This window comes from Ochotona princeps, chromosome 1 (assembly GCF_030435755.1).
Source record: "Ochotona princeps isolate mOchPri1 chromosome 1, mOchPri1.hap1, whole genome shotgun sequence".
In the NCBI taxonomy this organism is placed as follows: Eukaryota; Metazoa; Chordata; class Mammalia; order Lagomorpha; family Ochotonidae; genus Ochotona; species Ochotona princeps.
In genome coordinates, this window is record NC_080832.1 from 86,299,278 (window position 1) to 86,322,763 (window position 23,486).

The 23,486-nt window shown below is 38.4% G+C and overlaps 1 protein-coding gene across 1 annotated transcript in view; it reads left to right on the plus strand.

Moving 5' to 3' along the window:
• LMBRD1 (LMBR1 domain containing 1) overlaps window positions 1-23,486 on the plus strand; it is a 113,062-nt gene that overhangs the window by 12,058 nt on the left and 77,518 nt on the right. Inside the window, exons 3-5 of the mRNA XM_004580471.4 lie at window positions 4,720-4,780; window positions 19,184-19,281; window positions 22,695-22,762. Of these exons, the coding sequence (XP_004580528.2) occupies window positions 4,720-4,780; window positions 19,184-19,281; window positions 22,695-22,762 (227 nt within the window). The remainder of the gene's footprint in view (window positions 1-4,719; window positions 4,781-19,183; window positions 19,282-22,694; window positions 22,763-23,486) is intronic.

Here is a 23,486-nt window from a genome sequence, read left to right on the forward strand (position 1 = left end):
AGAAGTGAAGGATTAGAAAATTTAGCCTTTGCGTTTGGCCATTGATGACAGTGAGGAATAATTTCAATGGAGCAGTAAGTTGGTCAAATTGGAGTGGGTTAAATGTGAAAGAGAGGTGAGAAAGTTATGGTAGGGAATGCTGATGATTTTTCAGGGAGTTTTGGTCTGTAGGGAGTTGGAAATTGGGGTATCGCTGCAGATGTAATGCCTTGAGAAGGCAAAGGGATTGGGTTTCTAAAAGTGGAGAGCCTGGGCCACAATAGAAATATGGGCATTTTAGAGGAAGGCTTAGGATTCAGTCGAGGTATGTTTGAGATTTGGTAGGGAGTTGAGTGAGCTTCATCTTTTGGCTTTAAATTATTTTAGAGAGTCTTAGCCAGGGTTCCTTAGTCATTGACATCTCCCATAGAATAATGCTTCAGTAAAGGGATTGTCCTAGGGGTAGGAGTCTATCTGCTACACTCTAGCAACACTCCACTCCCCTAACCTCACCCTCACTACTTTTGCCATTGTCTCTGGATATTGCCAAATACCCCACAGGGACCAGCAACTGATCTAAGGTGAGATTATTAGGTAAAAGTAAGGAGAAATGTACTGGGGATTCATGTTTCATAGTGGGCCTTCAAAGTCATATTTAACGAATGAGAAAGTGAATTTACATTTGTGCACCACTCTATCTTTGTTCAATAGAATGCCTGTCTTTTTCCATTCCTGTGAAGTGTGCTTCTTTAATTTTATCTATTTCACTTTATCATATCTCTTTCCATTTTACTGAAGTTTCTTTTATTTTCTAGTTTGTAAGACAATGGTTTATAAAGGACGAAGTGCATTCAAAACACTTCTCAAGATGTAAAAGAATGGAAGTTTCATAAAATATGCTCTCTTGACAAAGTCAGATACTTTACAGGGAACAAAATATATGAAAGTTTCAAACACTAATAGTATCTGAGCCTAATTATATGTTTTACACATATTTGCTGCTTGAAACAGTAATGGTTTAGTCTCTTATTGTCATAAAAACTTGTTAGCAAAAAGAATTTTGTAGAGTATAATAAGCTACATTTCAGTATTCTTGTGTTTAAATCACCTCGGGTGTTTAAAAAAATTATTTTCTTTAATTTTGTTTGCTCAAGCTTGGGCTCCTGTCCAATTTTAAAATTTAACACTTAAGGAAATTTGAGAGGCAGAGTAGACACACACACACACACACACACACACACACACACACAGAATAAAAGGGAAAGTGAGAGAGAGATAAAGGGAGAGAGAGAGAGCGAGCTTCCATATGTTGGTTTAGTCCACAGTTGTCTACAACATTTGGGCCTAGATGAAGGTAATGATGGGACCTCAGAATGTAGTCATGGTCTCTCAGATGAGCGTCAGGGACTCAACCACTTAAACCATCATCTGTTATCTCCCAGGGTGTATGTTAACAAGAAGCTGGAGTCAGGAGCAGAGCCAGGATTTGAACCCAGATATTCCATATGGCATGCCAATCGCTTACCTGCTAGGCTAGAGATCTACTGAAGTTTAACTGAAGTGGTCCTAGATAGGGACATGAGTGTCTGTGGTGTTGTCTTGGAAGTTGGTAGGGGTTTGCACAGTGTGAAACAAGTGAAAAGAAGTAGATACAAAGTATGGCCCAGTGAGACTATAACTTGATCATCTTTTTCAAAAGTACTTATACGTAAGTGAATGTTAAACAAGTACAGTTCATAAGAGTTAGAGCTCTGATTATCTGAATATTCACGTGGATTCTTAAATAACTCCCCATTCTCAGTAGTAAGCACAATTACATTTTCTTTCCACTTTTCTGTGTTATGATTAGGTGTTTCTTTGAATACTCTTTTTTTGGATAGATTACATGTACTAAAACTATTGCTTGCAATTTATTGTGCTTTTCTTATTATTAATGCTAATTCATTTTTTCTAAACAATTACTTTGCAAGGCAAATCAGCAGAGAGAATGAGAAAGAGATCTATCTGCTGGTTCACTCAGTGAAGTGAAGTCTCAAGGCTGGGACAGGCTAAATGTGGTGGTATGAACTTTGTGCTGGTCTCACATATGTCTGACAGGGACCCATGTACTTGGGCCGTCTTTGCAAGCTTTGCTATGCACATTAGTATAAGCTGGATCAGCAGTGGAGTTGCCAGGACTCTAATCAGCACTCCAATATGGGATGCTGTAACCTGTTGTGCCACATTGATGACCCAGGTCTTGTTTTTTTTTTTTAAAGATTTATTAATTTTTATTACAAAGTCGGATATTCAGAGAGAAGGAGAGACAGAGAGGAAGATCTTCCGTCCGATGATTCACTCCCCAAGTGAGCTGCAATGGCCGGTGCTGTGCCGATCTGAAGCCGGAAACCAGGAACCTCTTCCGGGTCTCCCATGCGGGATGCAGGGTCCCAAAGCTTTGGGCCATCCTCGACTGCTTTCCCAGGCCACAAGCAGGGAGCTGGATGGGAAGTGGAGCTGCTGGGATTAGAACTGGCACCCATATGGGATCCCGGGGTGTTCAAGGCCAGGACTTTAGCTGCTAGGCCACGGTGCCGGGCCCGCCCAGGTCTTGTTTTTAACACACTGTGTTGTATGTTATGAATGTACAGTAGCACACTTTGCTGTTTCTGCTCTGGACATGGAGATTATCACCAGTTCCTTGTTTCTTTTAAAAAAATATTTTAAACAACACTTTGTGGATGTTGAGCAAAGGGCTGTTCAGAAAACTCATTAAATATTATTTGGTTCAGTCTTGAATGAACTAAAGTTAAGTTAAGCAAGTGCATGGGTTCTTAGATAATTTGACATTTTGGAAAGAGAGAAACTCTCCCAGGGTACAGCTTCTCTTCTTTCTGTTTGTAGGGTCAGCAGAACAGTGGTCTTGCAGATAGATAAGCACTTTGGACTTGACTGTGCAGTAGTTGCAGCTGAGGAGATAAGAAACTATTCATCAAGTGCTAGAAAATGTCAGTGTTTCAACACCCGGAGAGCTTGGCTTCCTGGGTCCCAGGAGTAACTGAAATTGGGTACACCTTTTGCTGGATGGGAAAGGAAGACACATTTGTACGATCTTAGTGCTGGTACCCAGGGACAATTCTGAGCTCATTCATTGGACAACACTGCTTGGCTTTAAAAAAAAAAAAAATCAATGGGGGCAGGTCTTTGGCTTAGTGCATGGGGAGGGAAATCTTTTTGTCTGTCAACGACCACTTGGATATGTGTAGTAACATTCATGGGCTATACACAGTTATCAACTTAAAAAGATTAGCCTGCTATAGATACACTGAATTTTAAGTTCTAACTGTTTTTGCTTTTGCAGGGCCTGACCCAAGGATTCCATGAGGCTTACATAGCTCATGAATTAGATCATTTGTTCCTCTGGCTTAGTGTTTAAGGTCCTACTTGGAATATCCGTATTTCATGTTAATATGTTGAGGATTCAGTCCCTGTGCTGTGTCCATTTCCAGCTTCTGCAAATGTGAACCCCAGCAAGGTGCAGGTGATGACTTAGGCAGTTGGCTTCCTCCCACCTTTCAGGGAGACTTGGGTTGAGTTCTTGGCTCCTGTGTTTATCCTGGCCTAGCCCTGGCTTTTGTGGGTAGATGAGGATGAAACTGAGAAACTTCTGTACAGCAAAGGAAACGGTCAACAGAATGGGAGAAAAATCTTTGCACATGACACAACCAATAGAGGACTAATATCCGTGATTTTAGAAACTCAACGATAGCAAAACAAACAACCCTGTGAGGAAATGGGCAAAGGAAATGGGCAGAAGAAATTCAAATGGCTAATAGACATGAAAAAATGTTCAGGGTCTCTAGCTGTCAGGGAAATAAAAATGAAAACCACATGGGGATGCCCTTCCTAAGAACAGTTATACTGGATATTACTATTGATTTGAACTCTTGAAGTATTTAAAAAAAAACACGTTAACATGGATTCTATTTTCAACAGTTATTTAATAACAATAGCCAGTTTCTTAGACTCTCTAGGTTTAATTTTTCACATACACAGAATTTAGCGTATTACTCAAGAAGAATTAATGGTATACTTCAGTTCTGACTCAGAGGTATATAGACTTTTCTGTTTGCAATGATTAATTCGAATCATATTTTCTAAGTTTAGTAATTTAAAGCACACTTGTGTGGGACGAATGCAGAGGAGTTTAGACTGACTTATAGGTATTTCTTTAAAATGTATAATATGCTCAAATATGTTTTTCTGAAATATGAGTCAGATTTGCCACTCCTCCATAAAATGTATCACGATTTTCCTGTTGCCTTTAGGAAAAGTCCAGAATACCTAGTATGGTTCACAAGGCCTGCTCTTGTTTTCTAAAATCTCTCGTGACTCTATTAGCTTCTTGAAATGTTTTCTTACCCTCTATTTGTGTTCCTTTCTGTCTTCTCTCCTTACTGTTATTTTGTCTCCTCTTTTCTGAGAATACCAGCTTGCCCCTCAGGTCTCTGTCTGGAGTAGTTTTTGTAAGCCAGCCTTGAACTTCAGTCTGAGTTCGGTGCTTTTGTTTATGTGTGTGTATTTCCTGAGAGTATGTTGTCATCTCAGAGTTTGTGGGAAAATTATCTGATAACTTGTCTGTCTCATTTCTGAAGATATAGATTATAGATTAAGTGATGATTTTAGAAGTAATATTTATGTCTCTGAAAATTGTATTTGTTAGGCGAATGGATGCTTCATTGGTATTTGTTTTTATTCTAGGAGTGGGCTAATGCTAATGTCAGCAGGCAGATTGAGGACACTGTATTATATGGTTACTACAGTAAGTATCTTTCAGTTTTATTTCCTGTTTGGGCTGCTAACCAAAATGTAGAATAAAGCTGTGTATAAACATTTGCATTTCAATGTTATGTGTAAAGTTAACATTTTATATAACAGCAATAAATAATATGCTTTAATTCTCAACATCCTCCCCAAATTTCTTTAACCTTCTTTGCTTCCTTTAAGTTGACCTTTAACCTTGCTTGTGGTGGTGTTTTCAGTCAAGCTACTTAAGGCTTACATCTCTCAATTTGTTACCATTACTAATTTCCTGCACTGGAGTTCTTATTGAAAGAACTTCTGGGTTTATAAGTGTTGATAATATTATAGTGTATTGTGGGGGGCTTCTAACATTCATCTTTTTATACTTTATGAAGCCATCTTGATCTAGGAATTATGGTTGAATGCTTCTACCCTCCCTCCTGCTGTCTCCCCCTTCTTTCTTGATATTAGATTATAATAGCTGCATAATAACCACCTAGTGCTTCTAACATTTTGTCTTTGAATGAGAGTCATGTTTTTACAAAAATGAGTAATTGCTGAGTTAGGGAAGGGGTGTCGTTTTTTTTCAGCAGTAAATCGAGATATTGAATAAGATACAGAATATTAAACTGGAAACTGGGAAACTGCAGAAATGTCTGTTGATGGAACTTTTCTCCCGATGTTTCACTGGAATTTAATTTAATTGTTTTAACCCTGACCTTTGCCTTTTATCCTGATCTAAGGTCTTCAAGACCTATGACTTTCTACTGCTTTGGTACTGATTTAGAAATTTTTTACAGTATTTTAGTATACAATATAATATTTATACTATAAATAAACTCAAATTTGATTTGAAACCCAGTTAGCTAAAACTTTCAAAAGGGTCGTATATTAAGTATCATCATACTTTCCTTTCTGTAAAGATTTGTAGAAGGGTAAAAAGCACTTAAAAAAAATTATGTAAGAGAGGAGTCCGTCATCAGTGAGACAATAAAGGACAGTCGTGTAGAATCAACAGGATAAGCCAATTTAAATGTTAATGGATGTGGCCAGGAGCCTTATTTTATTTTTGGACTTGGAAGCCACTACTAATCCATTGTAACCACATGACTGGTAAACCAAAATGTTAGTTCTTGCAGTTTGTCAGCTGTGTGGTTCCACGCAGAGAACTAAGCCTGCAAAAAGTTTGCTGAGTATTTTTCTCAAACCTTCCAAGTATAGTGTGTACTCAGTACCACTTTAAATGTGTTAAAGATGAGATAATCATTACAGACAGGTGGTGCTTTCAGGACAGGGCTTAAGTCTCTGCAGAATTCAGGTTAGGGTGAGAAATTGATCTGCCTTGGAGTAGGATTGTTGAACCATTGGTCTAAGGTAAAAATCTGCAAGAAAAGCAAGATTCCAAAAACGATTTAATAATGACTAGGGAATGAAACAAGAACATTGAAATGGATAATGTTAATAGCTGTTGCTATAAGTTAATCATATCCATCTCAGCTGTGGCTAATAAGAATATTTTTAAAAGTTACTAGAAAAAAATGATTTATACATTTATTTTCATACAAAAACATTGAATTCTCTTTATGGTATATATTTTTTATGAACATCTTGAAGACCCTTCAAATGCATGAATTTTATTTTTATCATCAAAATAAGTTTTTGAATCTGTTTTCCACAGATGTTTTAAAGCACCCTACTAGGCCTCTGGCTTTGTCTTGATGTCTTCCAGTTTCCAGTTTCCTATGTCTGGGAGATTAGATTGCACAGCTTCGACACTAGCTTATATCCTCAAGCCCAGCTGTTTTCCTGAAATGCTAGATGCTATCTGTTAGATATCCTTCTGGTTGCTGAGAACTGCACAAACTCAAATAGTCCAAAATACTGTTTGTATCCATCACCTCTAAGATCCCATAGTCCACCAACCTTTACACCTTCTCATTTTCTAACCTTCCTGGGTAATATGTGAGACTTTTCATATTCAACTTCTTATTTAAAATTTCTGAATGCTTTTGTTTAAAGAAAAATCCTACCTTTCTTAAGAAATTGGTGTTAAAATTAACTTTATTTTCTTAAGATTTATTTAGTTGTTATTATTAATTTTGAATTAGGTACATCTGCTTTACTCAGCAGAAGGCTGCAACAGGTTGGGTCAGTCTGAAACCAGGAGCCACAAACTCCTGTGGATTCTTTTAAGGGGATGGCAGGAGCCAACCACTGGGGTATCTTCCTCTGCTTTCTTAGATGCTTTAGCAGGAGGCTGTATGGTGGAGCAGGCCGGATATAAACCAGTGGCCATATGGCATGCTGCTGTTGAGGTGGCAGTGTAACCCACTGTACCATAACACCTTCTCCCAAAGCTCGCTTTGTTCATGAGTTCCCTAACTAGGTCTTAATATCCTAAAGTGGAGCTGCTCTTTAGTGAGTGCTGTTATCAACATTGAATATTCCTGCAGCAATGTTAGAAATCATCTGGGAATCTTTTAAGTAACACTGGATATTCAGTTCTGATTTACTTTGGTGTGATAGGCATTCTGCAGTATATTACTGGAAAGTTAATAATAGCAATTCTGCTTTTAGCAAAATGATTTAGGAAGCTGGAGCCTAAGGTGGTGGTTTTTTTTTTTTCTCCCCATAGATGTGTTGTGCATGTGTAGTGGGAAAGACATTTGAGTGAATATGGAGGCTAAGCACGCAATCTGTGAGGCAAAATGTACTTTTAATTGTCTTCTGTGTTGTATTCCATGTGTATTTTTGAAAGAATAGGTTTCTATAAGAAAATCATTAGGCAGGGCCCGGTGGTGTGGCCTAGTGGCTAAGGTCCTTGCCTTGAATGTGCTGGGATCCCATATGGTCGCTGGTTCTAATCCCGGCAGCTCCACTTCCTCTCTATCTCTCCTCTCTGTATATCTGACTTGGTAATAAAAATAAAATAAATCTTTAAAAAAAAAAAAAAGAAAATCATTAGGCAGTTTTTCAGAGTGTTGGGATTAATATTCAGTTACTTCATTAGTGACACTATGGAGCAGACTATATGCATATTTTCTTTCAAAGAGCTACTGCTGCTTTTTTTCCCCTCTGTATTGGTCAGATTGCTTTGGAAGCCACTTCAGACAGTAAATTTCTATAGAAGGGATATTGCTTGAAAAAGTTCAAGTTCATAAAAGTTCTCATAAAGTAGTTTGTCATCTTTCTAACTGAAAATGTGTAAATTACTGATTGAAATTTGTGCATTTTCACAAACCATTTGTTTGTATTCACTTTAAAGGGATCTTTTATCTACATGTGATTTTTTTTTCATTTCCTTTGCCCATTTTTTTTTTAAATAATCTTACTTAGTTGATTAGGGTACAAAGGTTAAAGGGCTACAGGAAAGTGGGTAAGAGCATTGTTTCCACACTAATATCATCATTCCCCCCTGTATCTGGGGTCAGGTGAGAAGCAAAGGGAGAAGCCCCGCCCAGCCTCCCACCCATCCCAGGTCCCTGATGTGAGGCATGCTCTGAGGGTCCTGCTCAAGCAGTTTTGATAGTTCAACAGGTCTGAATTGCTGCCAATCTCACCATTCCAATCATGATGAAATCTATTTAGAATCCACTGGCTGACGGTCTCTTCATGGTTGGGGTTCTGAGATCAGCAGTTCAGTTGTCTGACATCATCTATACCAACAGTGTTGGGACACACTTAAATAAGAGACTGATAGAATTATGATTCCTTATGAAGGACTACACTGCAACAAAATGGGAAAAATCTGATGGAGGGGGGAACTGGGTTCCAAAGGTCCAAACAGAGAAAAAAAAAAAAATAAAGTAAACTTTCGAGAATGAAAATTTCCAACTCTTGCTCCTTCACTCCAAGAGTGCAGTCTGGATCCTTGGGCTTGCAGTTGTGTCCGTAACCTTTTCGTAGCACTATAGGCACCATTTTCTTGTTATAGAAGCTCTTAAAGGATTGCTGCAAAACCACATGTGTGACAGTCACATTTTTGAGGCTCATTTATTAACACAATTTTGGATGTTTTTCCTGGAAAGCTTGTCAAAGGCAGGCTGATTTCTGCTTCTGCCTGTGTACTCCCCAGCTGTTGAGTGGCTTTTAACAACCTTCAGTTAACTGAAGCTACAGGGAAGGAGATAGAGTGCTTGATGTGTGGTGAAAGGTGAGAGAGGGCTCAGTTGTTCTTTTCTGTCCCTTGGCCTTATACTGGTAGAATCCCTGTCATCAGACTTCCTAATGTGGAGATGATGTACCCACCACAGAACTGTAAGGGCTCATTCCTTTCTTCCTGGACTATGGTGGTATGGCCAGACCCAGCCTGTCTTATACATCTTGGTTCTCAGATCTATCAGTGGGTGTTATAAACTGGCCCAGCCCGGCGCACCCCCAGACCTGAGCCACATGTGTGTTGACAAGTACTGTGACCTTGTCTGGTCTGGACTGCTTCTTGCCTTGGATCTTGTATTCACCTCTAGGGACTGCACCCTGACAAAGGAGTTCCCCAAGCTGCAGACCCAGTTCTTGGCCCAGCCTAGCATTTCCTGTCACTCTTCGACTCTCGCTGGTGGGTACTATGATCTAGTCCTGTTAGGTGGGCCCCCAGTCCTGGCTTTAGTGTGCACCATTGAGTGGTGGGTTGGTACATCAATCTGACCCTTAAAGTCCTCACATTCTTCCCTCAAAATCGCACCACTGGGTGGCCCAAGAGCTTGGCTTGGTGCCTGCCATGGTCCAACACTGCTGGATTGGTGATGAAGTTTCCAACACTAAACTTGGAGGGTTGGATCACGGTTTACAGGAGCAGTGTTTATGTTCCTAAAATCTCATTTGAAAGGAGCACATGGGACCTTAGTCATCTAATTGCTTTGTGGCATTTTCACCTGTGAAATATAGTATCTACATCTTAGTATTAGGAGTGCTGACGTGTGGTTAGTGCTAAACAGATGTTATTTGATGTTCACATCAGATAAAAGAACAAGTGAGAGTTTCACTGTTAGTGAAACAATATTGGAAAGTTAATATTGTGAGACTTGATATAGCATCACATCAAACTTCCATCTTTCTTCATCTTATTGTTTTGAAAACATCTCTAATGATACAATTCGGTGCTTTTAAAGGCAAGATAGGAAGCCTGGGAGTCATTTTGGAGATTTTATCTTTTTTTTTTCTTTTCCATTCAGGTCTCTAAAGTCCTTTTTGGTAAGATACAGTTGTGTCATTTTCCTGGCCCTTTCCCTCCCTCTTTTGAAGTATGGGGTTTATTTTCTAAATGGCTACTGGTTGTTTGCTCAAGAGATTATCTAGATAAAAATTCCTTAAGGCCAAGTAGCCTAAGAAGTTGTTTCTGAGCAGAAGCATTAACAGATAGTTTCTTAGACTTCATTGCTAGTGTGACTTGCATGTTCTGTCTCAAACAAACTGCTTAGTTTTTACCTTCAGTGTTGTAAACATGTTATACTGATGATTTTGGAGAGAGTGACACATACTTTTTAACATTTTTCTTCTTCAGTCTGATTTTGTGCTTTTAGAATTTCCTTTGTTGGGTCTTTATTTTCTTGTTGATATCTGTACTGCTTGTATGCGCCAGGATCTAATCCTTAGTATTATTGTGTCTCTTGTGAAATCTCTTAATGATTTTATATTGTTGCTTGACTGAAAATGTTATGTATACATATTTCCCAGATCAGACCTCCGTGCAAACCTCTCTTGAATTTTCTATTTCTGTGTCAAACTGTTATACAAATTTCTGCCAAGCAACTTCACATTCAAGATTTCTAAAACAGGTGATGCTCTTCCAGTTATATTCCATAATTCTCCTGTGGTCCATAGCAACAGGGATGTTAAGTCTTTCCAGCCAGAAGCCATGGAGGAAATGATCTTCTGGCTGCTTTCCTGGGCATCTGCCGTGGATAGTTTCTCTCTGGTTGTTGCAGAAGCGTCCCAACATACCTCTTTTCTGCCCTTGTTTGAATGCCCTTCTATAGATCCTGTCCTTCATGTTCTCAAACTCTACTTCCCATTTTACAGTCATTAAAAAGACACAATCTTATAAGGCCGTACACGGACTGGCATTCTTCCTCATCCTACAAACTGCCCTGAGCTCATATCCTGCCACTTTTCCAACTCCTAAGATGTTTTATTATGCTCCTTACCTCCTAATATCGATGCCTTTGTGCAGCTCCCTTCTGCTTCATGTTATATGCCTGGTAAATTGTCTTTAACAGATACTAGTGGCAAAAACAAATAGGTTTTTGTTTCTGAGATTAGGTTGTACGTGACAGTTTGGGTCATACTTTCTGATTCTTTTCTGTTGCTTACTCTGCCTAAGCAAATAGCCGTGTTGTTTCGTGTTTGATAGAGTGACTCACGATAGTAAAGGCAAGTCTTGGGAGAAATCCTGACACTTAGCAGAATTACGGCATTATTTAAACCATAAAATCAGCACTGATAGTCTTAAGTTTGGGGTCATCTGTTATACAACCATTGAGAGCTAGTTCATTTTTCCTTCTGTTGAGAGCATCAGTTTTGCTATTAATGTTCTTTGAATATTCTAGGTTTGTTCTTATCTTAGACTTTTTGTCTATGTTTTCTTTGGCTGAAATGTGAAAGAAACCCTCCCTATTACCTGCTGACTAGTTTTCAACTCCTTTCAACTTTTTCATCTTTGTATAAGTACAATCTTGTGAATGAGGCCCACTCTTCCACTCATAGACCCTTTATTTGATCTACTCTCTTTCCTGGAAGCCCATAGACCCATTCTAATGCCCTGTATACATTATTTGTTCTTATAATTGGCAGTCTCCTTCTGGAGTTTACACTCTACTAGCACTGCAGTTGTTGTCTCTTTTGGTCTTTAATGCTCTCAAGCTTATGGAACACTTATTAACTCATTAGTAAATGCTCAGATATATGTGAAATGGTGAGATTAGTATCTAGCATGAAACTTTGCAGAAACCTCAGTAAGGTTTCCCTTCTGATACTGGATAATGTGTATTTCCATATTATTACAATTGAATGAGGTGGAGTTGAGATTTCGGCCATCTAAAAGGTTGTCAGATTTTCTCCCTCCACAATGAGCATAAACCTGGACAAAATGGAACAGAAAACAATTGAAGTTCATTGTCACAGTTCTGAGTGTTGGGAGGTCTGAGACTAAGGTGCAGGAGATTTGGTTCCTGGAGAAGGCATTTTTCCTGACTTACAGAGGGCCACTTTATTAATGTGTCCTCACTGGAAGATTTGGAGGGGGAGTACAGAGAGAGAACAAGAACACACTCTGGTCTTGTCTTGTAAGTTCAGCCCGTCAAAGGTGTACCCCATTGACATGACCTCCAGATTACTTCCCACCTAGTTGCTTTCCATACATCCTCATCTTTGGGGTTAATGCTTCACATATGAATTTGGGACAATACATTCTATAACAGTGTCTTTCCTTGACCTTCCTCCAAAATTCCTGTTTTTCCTCCCAAAATAAATTCATTCTATCCCGGTAGCCCCGAAAGTGTTTTTGATTTTATATATTTGAAAAGCAGAACAACACCCACAACTACAGGGGAGAGAGAGAGAAAGAGGCAGAAGAAAGGGGAGAGATTAAGGGAGGGAGGGAGAGTGAGAGATACAGAAGTTTTATATCTTTCTCAGATACATTAATAGAAAGCTGGATTAGGGAACATGATAGCTGGGATTGGAAGTGGCTTTCTCGCATGGGATATGAATAGCAGCTTAATTAGTGGCACCACGTATCCCGATCCTCTCAAGTCAGTACTTGTTCTAGCATGACCTGTAAAGTCCAAAGTCTTGCATAGATACCTCCTCACTCAGATCCTTGAAGTACATTTCATCCTGAGGCAAAAATCTGCAAATCTGATTCTGTGAAATCAGAGAAGACATACAGTGGAGGAGCAAGCCTAGACTAGACAACCCCATTCCCCAAGGGAACATTTAGAAGGAAGAAAGGATCTCAGAAAGCTGTAGGAACTGGCAAATGCTTTTGATTTTGATTGTATTTTTGATTTTTGATGTGATGCACCATCTTCTGGATGATCCGCTGGGGCAACAGTCCCATCTGCAGTGCTCTGCAGGACGCTGGGACCTGCTGACTGGGGAGTATACTCGCAAGGCTTCAGGAAAACACACACAGTGACCTCTTCCCTTCTTTCTAACTTCTTGGAAGCATCCTTGATGATCTCTGAATAACGTTCAGAATCATCTCACTTCTCCTGTGGAGTAATGTGCTGTCAGCCAAACAGCTTTGTAGCCTCAACCTGTGGGACCTAAGAAATCCATCAGCCCTCACTTTCTTTCATTTTTAATCCTCTTCATTGCAGCGAGGCAGACGTTTCTGCTATGACTTACTATGCCTGTGTTAATCTGCTTATCAAATGGCAGTTCAACTGCACCAACCTGCAGTTCATAATAGGCTGTGCTAATGAATGAAGATAATGTCCAGATGTTGATATGGATTAGCCAAAATATTCAGTTGCTACTGTTGGGAATGCAGAATGGTTCAATTGTTTTGGAATAATGTGTAACTTTAAAAACTTGAACTTACTATATGGCTCTACAATTCCATCACAAGCCACGGGTTAACCCATAGTATTTCAATGCCAACCCCAAGTTTGCTGGTTTCTGGTACTAGAATCTGTTTCAATAATTAGATGGGTTGATATTATAAGATTAGAAATAATACTGGGCTGAAGTATCAGTATCCATTAAAATAACCTTCAAGATAGTCTGTCAGGTCTGATTTGGCAACTTTGTAACAAGAGTACTGAGTTTTTGTCCTCTCTGCTCTTCATCTTTAGAGTGTGATTTCCACTTTAATGTTGCCACAGAGTCCTAGATGCTGGAGTGTAAGCCATTTGTGTCAATTTCAGGCAGGAAGCAGGAAGAAAGGAGAGAAAGAAAGACAAAAGGAATGCCAGCTGAAAAAAAAGTTTTGAGTGTAGATTTGTTCAGCTGGGTAAATGGTTAATTTTAGAAGGCTTTTAGAGCTCCAAGAATAGCTTTATACTTTGAACTTCTTAAACAGAAATCTTTGTGTTGACTGTTTTATCTCAATACTAAGTAAGTTATTTGTTATCATAGTGTCTTTACTTAAAGGTTAGCTATTTTCATTGTCAGGAGAAATCCTTTTAAAAGGTGAATGTGTTCCAGCGAATTTTCATGTCATAATTTATGTGATTTCATTATATGCAGCTTTAAAGAGGTTCGTTACTTGCTTTAAATATGTTTCAGAATCATGAGCATTGTGTGTCCTTTGCTTCAGCTTTTGTACAAAGCCTGTTAAGAATTGTTAGCTCTCTGTTTCCTTGATTTTATGAGTGTTTGATAAATTCTTTTAAAAATGGAACTTGATTTATGAGTTTAAATTTGGTTAATTTCCATAGACATGAGGTTTTATAATTTTTTCTTAATGTGTACTTTGATGTCAGTGGTCTCATAAACCAAAGGCAGTTTGTATTTTATTTGCTAGTAGTCGTCTTTTAAGAAAAAAACCTTTCTAAGTAGAGCATACTTTATAAAGATGTCAGAATGAGAATATCACGACTGTTGGAGTTGAGAATGATTTTCCTTCGAAAGTGGCTATAAGTTTGAAGTAGAACTATAAAAGAAGGATTGTCTCTATGTCCCAAAAGCAACATGTCTGCATGTATATATAATGCATATTATATATGAATATAATTTCTTTTTTCCATTTTATATATTTAAATCCAACTTGACATTCAAAATAATATAAAACATTTAAAAGCTAATTTTTTCTTTGTTCTTCAACAAATATGAGCTAAAGGAAGACATTTATGTATGGAGGACATTAAGAATGTTCAGGCTACCAGAAAATGGCATAGGGTAAATGAATAGATGAAGGACAATTGTTCTGAAACTGTGTTGAGTTGTAGACAATTAGAGAAATGTGACAGAATGCTTTAGAATGCTGTGTGCTGTTGATTTCCTCCATGTATGTGTTCATCACTAAGAACTCTTTCTCTCAAAGGACATTCCTATTGGCAACCCACCACAAAAACTAATCATTGATTAGTTTTGTTTATTATGGATCTCCTGTAAGTTCTGGCATGGAAAATGTATTCTTGTTGGTACAGTGGTTAGGATGCCACTTGGGATAATGATGTTGCTTATTGGAATTTTTCAGTTTTTGAGTCCTGGCTCTGCTCCTGATGTCGGCTTTCTGCTAATGTGCATCCTGACGAGCAGCAGGTGTTGGCTCAGGTGCTTAGTCCTTGCCACTAAAGTGAGAGAGCTGGAATGAGTTCCTGCCTGCTGGCTTCTACCTGCGACCGTCCTGGCAGTTACGAGCATGTAGGAAGTGAACCATCAGGTGGAAGGAGTTGTTGGCAGACTGGAAGAGAGATCACAGAGACCCTAAGCGTAGAATGTTAGGAGGAGTCTTTGTTGCCCAAGCTTGGTGGCAGCAGTTCCCGCAACACTGGATGAGCCACTGCACCCTACAGCCCAAGTCGGATTTTCAAGATGACATCCTCCAGTCAGGTTGAGAATTCCGTTTCGACACATTCAATTAGCAGGAGGCAGGAAGGGAGCTGCCAGAACCTCAAGTTTTCTTGTAGTTAATTAATCTGAAGTACACAGTAGCTGGCAGGAGGGGCTGTGTGCACAGAGTTCATGGAGCCGCTGCTGAGCTGTCAGTTTGAATGGCAGAGGAGGCAGGAGGGACAGGACGCGCATGCTCTGTTTCCTTATTATCCACGCTATCAGTTACCCCGGAAAGGGGATGTTAGCTATCAGCTGCCTGCACCCCATCAGAGTCTATCCCTCTTTCTGTTTTAAATGGACACATAAATTCAAAAATGTACCCTTGTTTCTGGGCTTGTTTTATTCAGCGTAAGGTGAGAATCATCTGTATCTCATGTATCTTTTTATTACTTTATGATAATGTTTTTAAAGAATTTTCTTTTCCCATTTTGTTAATGGAAATCTGGATCATTTCCAGCTTAACATCACTGTAAACAGTGTGATTCTGAGCATTCTGTATCATCCATTGTGAAGTATCCCTAGTAGTCTCTTTCTCAATTTTTTAAAAAAGTTATCTTTTTAATTTTTTTAAATGAAGATGCATTGTTTAATGAAATACAGGGTGCTTCGCATTGTAACACTGGGCCAAAGAAATAGATTTAGGCAACAAATGCAATGTGATAAATTGAATTTTCTTTCTACTAAGTTAAAGGAATGTTTTCCTTGCTGTGCTAATTGAATACCATGGCAACTTACACACTTAGAAAATCATGTGTTTCACAGTGTCTTCTAAATAAATGAGATAGAGCTATCAAGTGTTAAGATCATTTTTTTTATAGGAATTATATATTTATTTTTTTTAATTATTTATTATTTAACTTCAGTAATTACATTGTATATGTGACACAGTTACATAGATACTTGGGTTCTCCCCACCCCTCCCCAAACCCTCCCACCATGGTGGATTCCTCCACCTTGTTGCATAACCACAGCTCAAGTTCAGTTGAGATTTCCCCATTGCAAGCGTATACCAAACATAGAGTCCAGCATCTTATTGTCCAGTCAAGTTCAACGGCTTCTTAGGTATACCCTCTCTGGTCTGATGACAGAGCCAGCAGAGTATCATCCCAGTCAATTGAAAGCTCCAACATACCATCAGCAAAAATTTACATCATTATGGAATTAATTGACATAGTAATGAGTAACCAATATGTTAAAAGTAAATGCGGGTTCCCAGCCACCTTCTGTGACCACCTCACCTATACTTCAATTTAGTTTATACACAACATATAACATGCAAAACATAACATGTTATACATAACATCATATCATCTTAAATTAAGGCAAACATGTGGTATTTAACCTTTTGGGATACAATTCCATAATGTATGCATTTCTCCTCCCAGCAGAATACGTAATTTTTATTATAAATTACTAACAGGTGCTTTTTTCCCTCCAGTTTTTTTTCTTGTGACAGTGTGTATAATAGACAACTTCATATCATAATCATTTTGAATATATACTTTACTGTTATTAAGTACATCTATTTTGCAGCCTTGACCAGCATCCATCTCTATAATTCCTTTTATCTTGTAAAGCAAATTGGCTACCCATTAAACAATAACTCCCCATTTCTCTGTTTCCTTGGCCGTGGCATCTAACAGCCACCATTCTGCTTTCTCTATGATTTTGACGAAAGGTACTTCATATAATTGTAATCATATACTATCTGTCCTTTTGTTGCTGGTTTATTTAGTACAGCAAATTTTTTAAAGATTTGTTTGAAAGGTAGAGTTAGAGAGGAACACACACACAAAGTGATGTTGGCTGTCAACTGGTTAACTTGCAGAATGGCTGCAGAGCTGGGGCTGGACTGAGGCTGGGTGCTGCCAAGCCAGGAGCCCAGGTCTTATTCCAGGTCTACCTCATGGGTGCAAGAACTTAAGCATGTGTGCCATCCTGTACTGCTTTCCCATGCCATTGGCAGGTAACTGGAAAAAAGTGGAACAGCCAGGGCAGAAACTACCACATATATGGAATGTTGGTATTACAGGTGTCTATTTAACCCATTGGGTCACAACCCTGGACCCCAGCATAATGTTCCTGAAGTTTATCCTTGTTGTAGCTTATGTAGGAATTCCTTTTTAAGACTGAATAATATTCCAGTTTATTATTCTCCTTATTCATTGATGGACACTTGGGTTACTTCCACATTTTTAGCTATTGTAACTAATGTAGCTACTAACATGTAGCTACTAGTCGCTCTTTGGGATATGCTTTCAGTGGAATTGCTGAATCGTATAAATCTATTTTTAGTTGTTTGAGGAAGCAGCTTACTGTTTTCCACAACAGCTATCATTTTATATGTCCACCAACAGTGGACAAGGTTTCAGTGTGTCTACATTCTTGAAATATTTGGTTTTTTATTGGTTTCTTTTTGATAGAAATGATAAAGATACTTTATTTTGAGAGGAATATAATTACCATTCTGTAATTGCCTTAGATAATTATAATGGTGGTTATACTTTTCAATAAGTTATGATATATGTAAGTTAAGTTAAAATGAATGTGCAGATTTTTTTTAAAAGGTTTCTCAGGCTTAAATCTCAGAAAATTTGTGTGCTGTTTTATTACTAAACAAACTACCACCTTGCCCAAATTTTAAGTTGAATTAAGTATTTTTACTGACTACTGGCTAAAAGTATTTCAAATCTTAATCTTTTTTTTTTTAAAGATATATTTGTTTGGAAGGAAGAGTCACACACACACACGATGGGCAGAGTGGTAGATACAAAAGAGATCTTCCATCTACTTTGGTTCACTCTTCAAATTGCTATAACAACTGGGCCTTGTCTGGGATGAAACTGTGAGCCAGAGTTCCATCCACATCTCTCCCATGGGCGGTAGTGTGCTCGGCGTTTGGGCCATGTTCTGGTGCCTTTTCAAGACTTTAACAGCGTCCTGAAATGGAAAAATAGCAGACAGAACTTGACTAGGAGCTCATATGGGATGCTGGTGTCACAGGTGCCACAGTCAAGGCTCTTCTCTAACATTTTTTTAAAGATTTATGTATTTTTTTTGGAAAGTCCGATTTACACAGAGAAAGAGAGGCAGAGAGAAACATCCTCCATCCACTGGTTCACTTGACAACAGCTGCAGCTGAGCTGATCTGAAGCCAAGACCCTGGAGCCTCCTCAGGTTCTCCCACGTGGGCACATGGTCCCAAGGCCTGGGCTATCCTTTCCTGCTTTCTCAGTTTCAAGCAGGGAGCTGAATGGGAAGTGGAGCAGCTGGGATACGAACCAGCACCCATATGGCATCCATGAGCATACAAGGCGAGAACCTTAGCCACTAGGCTACTGTACCAGCCTCCCCATTCTCTTATTTGAGAGGCATAGTTTACAGAGAAGGAGAGACACAGAGAGATAGATCTTCCATCTGCTGCTTCACTCCCCAAATGTCCACAGTAGCCAGAGCTGAGCCAATCTGAAACAAGAAGCCTGGTTCTCCCACATGGATGCCAGGCCCCAAAGACTTGATTCATCCTGTACTGCTTTCTCAGGTCATAGCAAGAAGCAGGATCATAATTGGAGTAACCAGGACTAAAACCGGTCCCTTATAGGATGCTGGCATGACAGACATAGGGTTAGCGTGCTGTGTCACTACATCAGGCCTCATGCTTTGTTATTCTGTAAGTGCTATTGATTTTTTGGAATAGGCGATAGCAACAGATGTTGGGTATCACATATACAAATAAAGATGAGTATAGGGAATCCAATAAAGGAGTGAATTTAATAAGTGAGTATGTATGCATGGGTTTAATTTTTTTTCAGACCAAAATGTCAACTCATGTTTTAATTTCCATTTCCTTGACTTTCTGAAATACTCACATGTGTACTTCATTTAGACAGTTATCGTTAAGAAGGCTTATTTATTTCCACAGCTTTATATTCTGTTATATTGTTCTGTGTGTTCCTCTGGATCCCTTTTGTCTACTTCTACTATGAAGAAAAGGATGACGATGATACAAGTAAATGCACTGTAAGTATCTGTATTTTAGAGTTACCAGTTTAGTTTTTTGAACAGATATTATTCCTGTTGTTCCTGTTTCAAAGAAATATATAACTGAATTTGTTTTAGAGCAGTGTTGTCTAACAGAAATATAATGTTAAATGTGTGTGACATTTTAACTTTTTAGTAGTCACATTAAAATTAGTAAAGAAGTTGAAATTATTTTTACTTACACTTTAATAGGTTTCAAATATTAACATCTTATATGTAGTGATAACATTAATAAGCTATTAAATTTAGATTGTATTTTATACTTGCAGCGATTTCATCTAACTGTTTCAGTTAGTCACATATGACTTATGACTGTTGCTTTAGACAAAGCAATTCTAGAGTTGAGCGGGGGAATCAGCAAACTCTTTTCTGTGGAAATCCTCCTAGTGAAAATGTTTGACCTTGTCGCTATATGGTTTTAGCTGGTCAACTCTGTCATAGTAGTATTATGGCGCACAGAGACAAAAGCAGGCATTTGACCTTGGGATTGAGACTTGGCCTGTATGGGAGTACCTGGGTTTTATTTATTTATGGCCTGGCTTGTATTTGACTTCCTGCTCATGTACAGTCTAAGAAGCAAGGTGGTGTCTCAAAGAGCTGGATTCCCATCTCCTGGCTTTGAATTGGTCCAGGACTAACTGTTGTGGTTACTTGGGGGTGTGAACCAATGGTTGAGAGACTTCTGTGTCTCTATATCTCAGAAAAAAAAACAACAACAAAAAATGGCAGTGTCCAGAAACAATGCTTAATGAACATTTTGTCATGCAGTAGAGCAGGAGGTAGACAAGATTGGACACTCAGGCACAGCTGCCTACTCCTCTTGTAAGGGGAAGAAAGAAAAGGCACTTGTGAACAGTTCTGATTCAGGATAACACAACTACAGAAAGCTGACAAACCCAGCACACATGCAAGTTGAGAATATCAGAACAATAGCACTTCAGTGTTCACAATTGAATATAAGTTCTTAAAATATTACTAGAAAATTTAGGAGTATCTTTAAAAATGTATTGATGTTGGAGCTTGGTGTTGTGGTGCAGTGAGTTAAGTAACTGCAACTGTGGCATCCATATAGGAGTCGTGCTCTGCTTCCCATCCAGCTCTCCGCTAATGCATCTGGGAAGGCAGCAGAGGAGGATGGCTCAAGTCCGTAGGCCTTTGCTACCCACTGGGATACTCAGATACTGAGTTCCAAGCTCCTGGATCACCTCTAGCCATTGCCACCAAGTGGGGACTGAATTCAGGGGATGCAAGATTTCTCCCTTGCTTCTTCCCTCTCTCTGTCTTTGTGGCTTTCAAATAAGCTTAAATAAATAAATAAATAAATAAATAAATAAATAGTTAAATAAAGACAGACGTATTGGCATTATATAGCCAAGTTTGCATTTTTAAGTTGTGTAAATAGTTTAGAATCAGGAAACGTATTAATATTTGATACATAGTGGGTCAAAGAAAAACTGTAAAGGTTTTTGTCAAAATTGATACTTTTCTCTGATTTAAAGAGATAAGGAAGTTCAGGCATTTTTGTATTACATTTTTATTGAATTACTGTTTTTTTTTAATTCATTTTTTGTGTTTTGTATAGAAATATAAAAACAGATGCATTCAAAAGCATCATGCTTTGTTATGACTGAAACCTTAGTAGCATCTAGATTGAGACCAAGAGCAAGTACACAGTATTTTAAATGATTGCAGGGGTGACAATTAGTGTACACTGTGTTAGAGAAAAAATAAAAGATTTTGGATTTAGGAGCTGAAGATACATCAGGTAAGATGACTGGTTACAAATACAGCAAAATCTCAGTGAGATATTTGTTGACTCAGTTCATGTCTTCTACAACATCTTCCTCCTACCTTTAGTCTTTGGCTCCTCCTTCCCATTAACAAAAACTTTGCTAAAGTTTGCTGTTAATTTTTCTGTCCATGTTTTGAGTATTCAGCTTTTTATGTTTTTTCTCCTTCATAGAAGGAGCACCAAGCATAGCCTTTAAATTCCTGAGCTCCTAGTTTCATTCATGTTCTTGTTTTATCATTCCTGACCTCTGTGATTTGGGGTGTTTTTAAACCTTCTTGGGCTTCAGTTTCCTTATTTGTAATGTGGGAATGTGAGGGTTGTGAATATGTAGGCACTCGTGTTCTGACACAGCTGGTTAAAGCGCTCACCTTTTACTGCAACATCCATTATGAGTGCCACTTCTAGTTCCAGCTGCTCTACTTCCTTGCTAATGAGCCCTTGAACAGCAGATATGGCCCTAGTGCCTGGGTCCCTGACACAGGCTGCCTAGATGAAGTTTTTGGCTCCTTGTTTCAGCCTTTCCCAGCCGATCAGAGCCTTAACCCCAGCCAGTACAGTGATTTTTGGAAGTAAACCAGTGTTGGAGGATCTCTGGTGGTCTCATCCTATTATCTCTCTCCCTCTCCCTGCACCTTTTCTCTGTAAGTCTTCCAGATAAATAAATCTTTAAGAAATAAAACAAAAACATGTTAAATTTTGAAAAAGGTGTCTTGGATCATATATGCTACATTAGGGTATTTGAAAAAGTTTGTAGGAAATATTAAAATGTAATTAAATGTAATTAAAATTTATTTTGATTCACACATTCTTTGAAATTCATCATCTTTTCCACAATACATGTCTTCCATGAACATCTTGAGGGCTTGTCATGTAATATGTAAAATACATATCAAAGTATGTTAGTATACATATGCACATATGTATTTATATTAAATATTATTGTAAAGTATGTATGTATTTGTTTAGAAGTCAGAAGAATGGAGAGAGAGAGAACTATCTTCCATCTGCTGGTTCACTCTCCACATGGCGTCATTGGCTAGGGTTGGGCCAAGCCAAAGCCTGGAACCAGAGATTTCGTCTGGGTCTTTCACACAAGTGCAGGAACCCAGCAGTTGAGCTATATTCCAGGGTTTTGCCCAGGCCGTTAGCAGGGAGTTGGAATAGAAGTGCTGTAGCTGGGACGTGAACCAGCACCCCGATGGGATGCCAGTGTCACAATGACTTCACTATACCACAGTGTCGGCCCCGATGTTGTAAGTTTTTTTTTTTAACTGTTCCCTATCTGGAGGAATACTTTATTTAATATTCTGATAATTTTACTAAAGATGCTTGTTGGAGAATTGACTATACTTTTAAATACTTTCACAAGGGGCAAACCATGCAAGTATTTTAAAAATCCTTTCTGTATGTTTTGCAAAGATATTTACTATGTGTTATACACATTTTTTTTTTCTTGAAAATTTTAACTTTTTTAGACAAAGAATACATTGCATTGTTGGCTATGCCTATATTTAATGCGAAAGTACTGCTATACTTCTATAAGAATGTTTCATGTAAGAGTTTGTTTAATTATATAATTTTTTTTCCCCTTGACATCTAGCAAATTAAAACTGCTCTGAAGTACACATTGGGATTTGCTGTGATATGTGCACTTCTTCTCTTAGTTGGGTAAGTTTTGATTTTTGCACATTGACAATGGAATTGGTATTAATCCATTAATAGTAATAGTAATAATAATAATAATATTAATAATAATAGACCCATTCAGAAAAGTCTATGAAAAGGAAAAGGAAAAGGTGAAACTGGAAGAAGCCTTCGTTTGTATTAGCTCTGACAATAGCCACAGTTAGCTTATTTGGCTCTGGTGTTCCACATGAACACTTTTTTTTTTTTTAAGATTTACTTATTTTTTATTGCGAAGTCAGATATATATATAAAGAGAAGGAGAGACAGAAATATTTTCCATCCGTTGATTCACTCCCCAGGTGACCACAACGGCTCGTGCTGTGCCAATCTGAAGCCAGGGGCCAGGAGCTTCTTTCACGTCTCTCACACCAGTGCAGGGTCACAAGGCTTTGGGCCATCTTCAACTGCTTTCCCAGGCCACAGGCAGGGAGCTGGCTGGGAAGCAGAGCTGCCAGGATTAGAACTGGTGCCCATATGGGATCCTGGTTTGTGCAAGGTGAGGACTTTAGCCGCTATGCTATCACACCAGGCCCAGTTTTCCTATCATTTTAAATAATGATTTGATAAAAATTCTTGTCTGTATAAAGTTTTACACATTTTTACTAGTTTTTTCCTAGTTACCAGGAAACATTCTTGTTAAAGTATACCTTGATTTTTAAGTTTTTTTTTTTTTTTTTAGGAAATACATTAGATATAGTAAGTCATT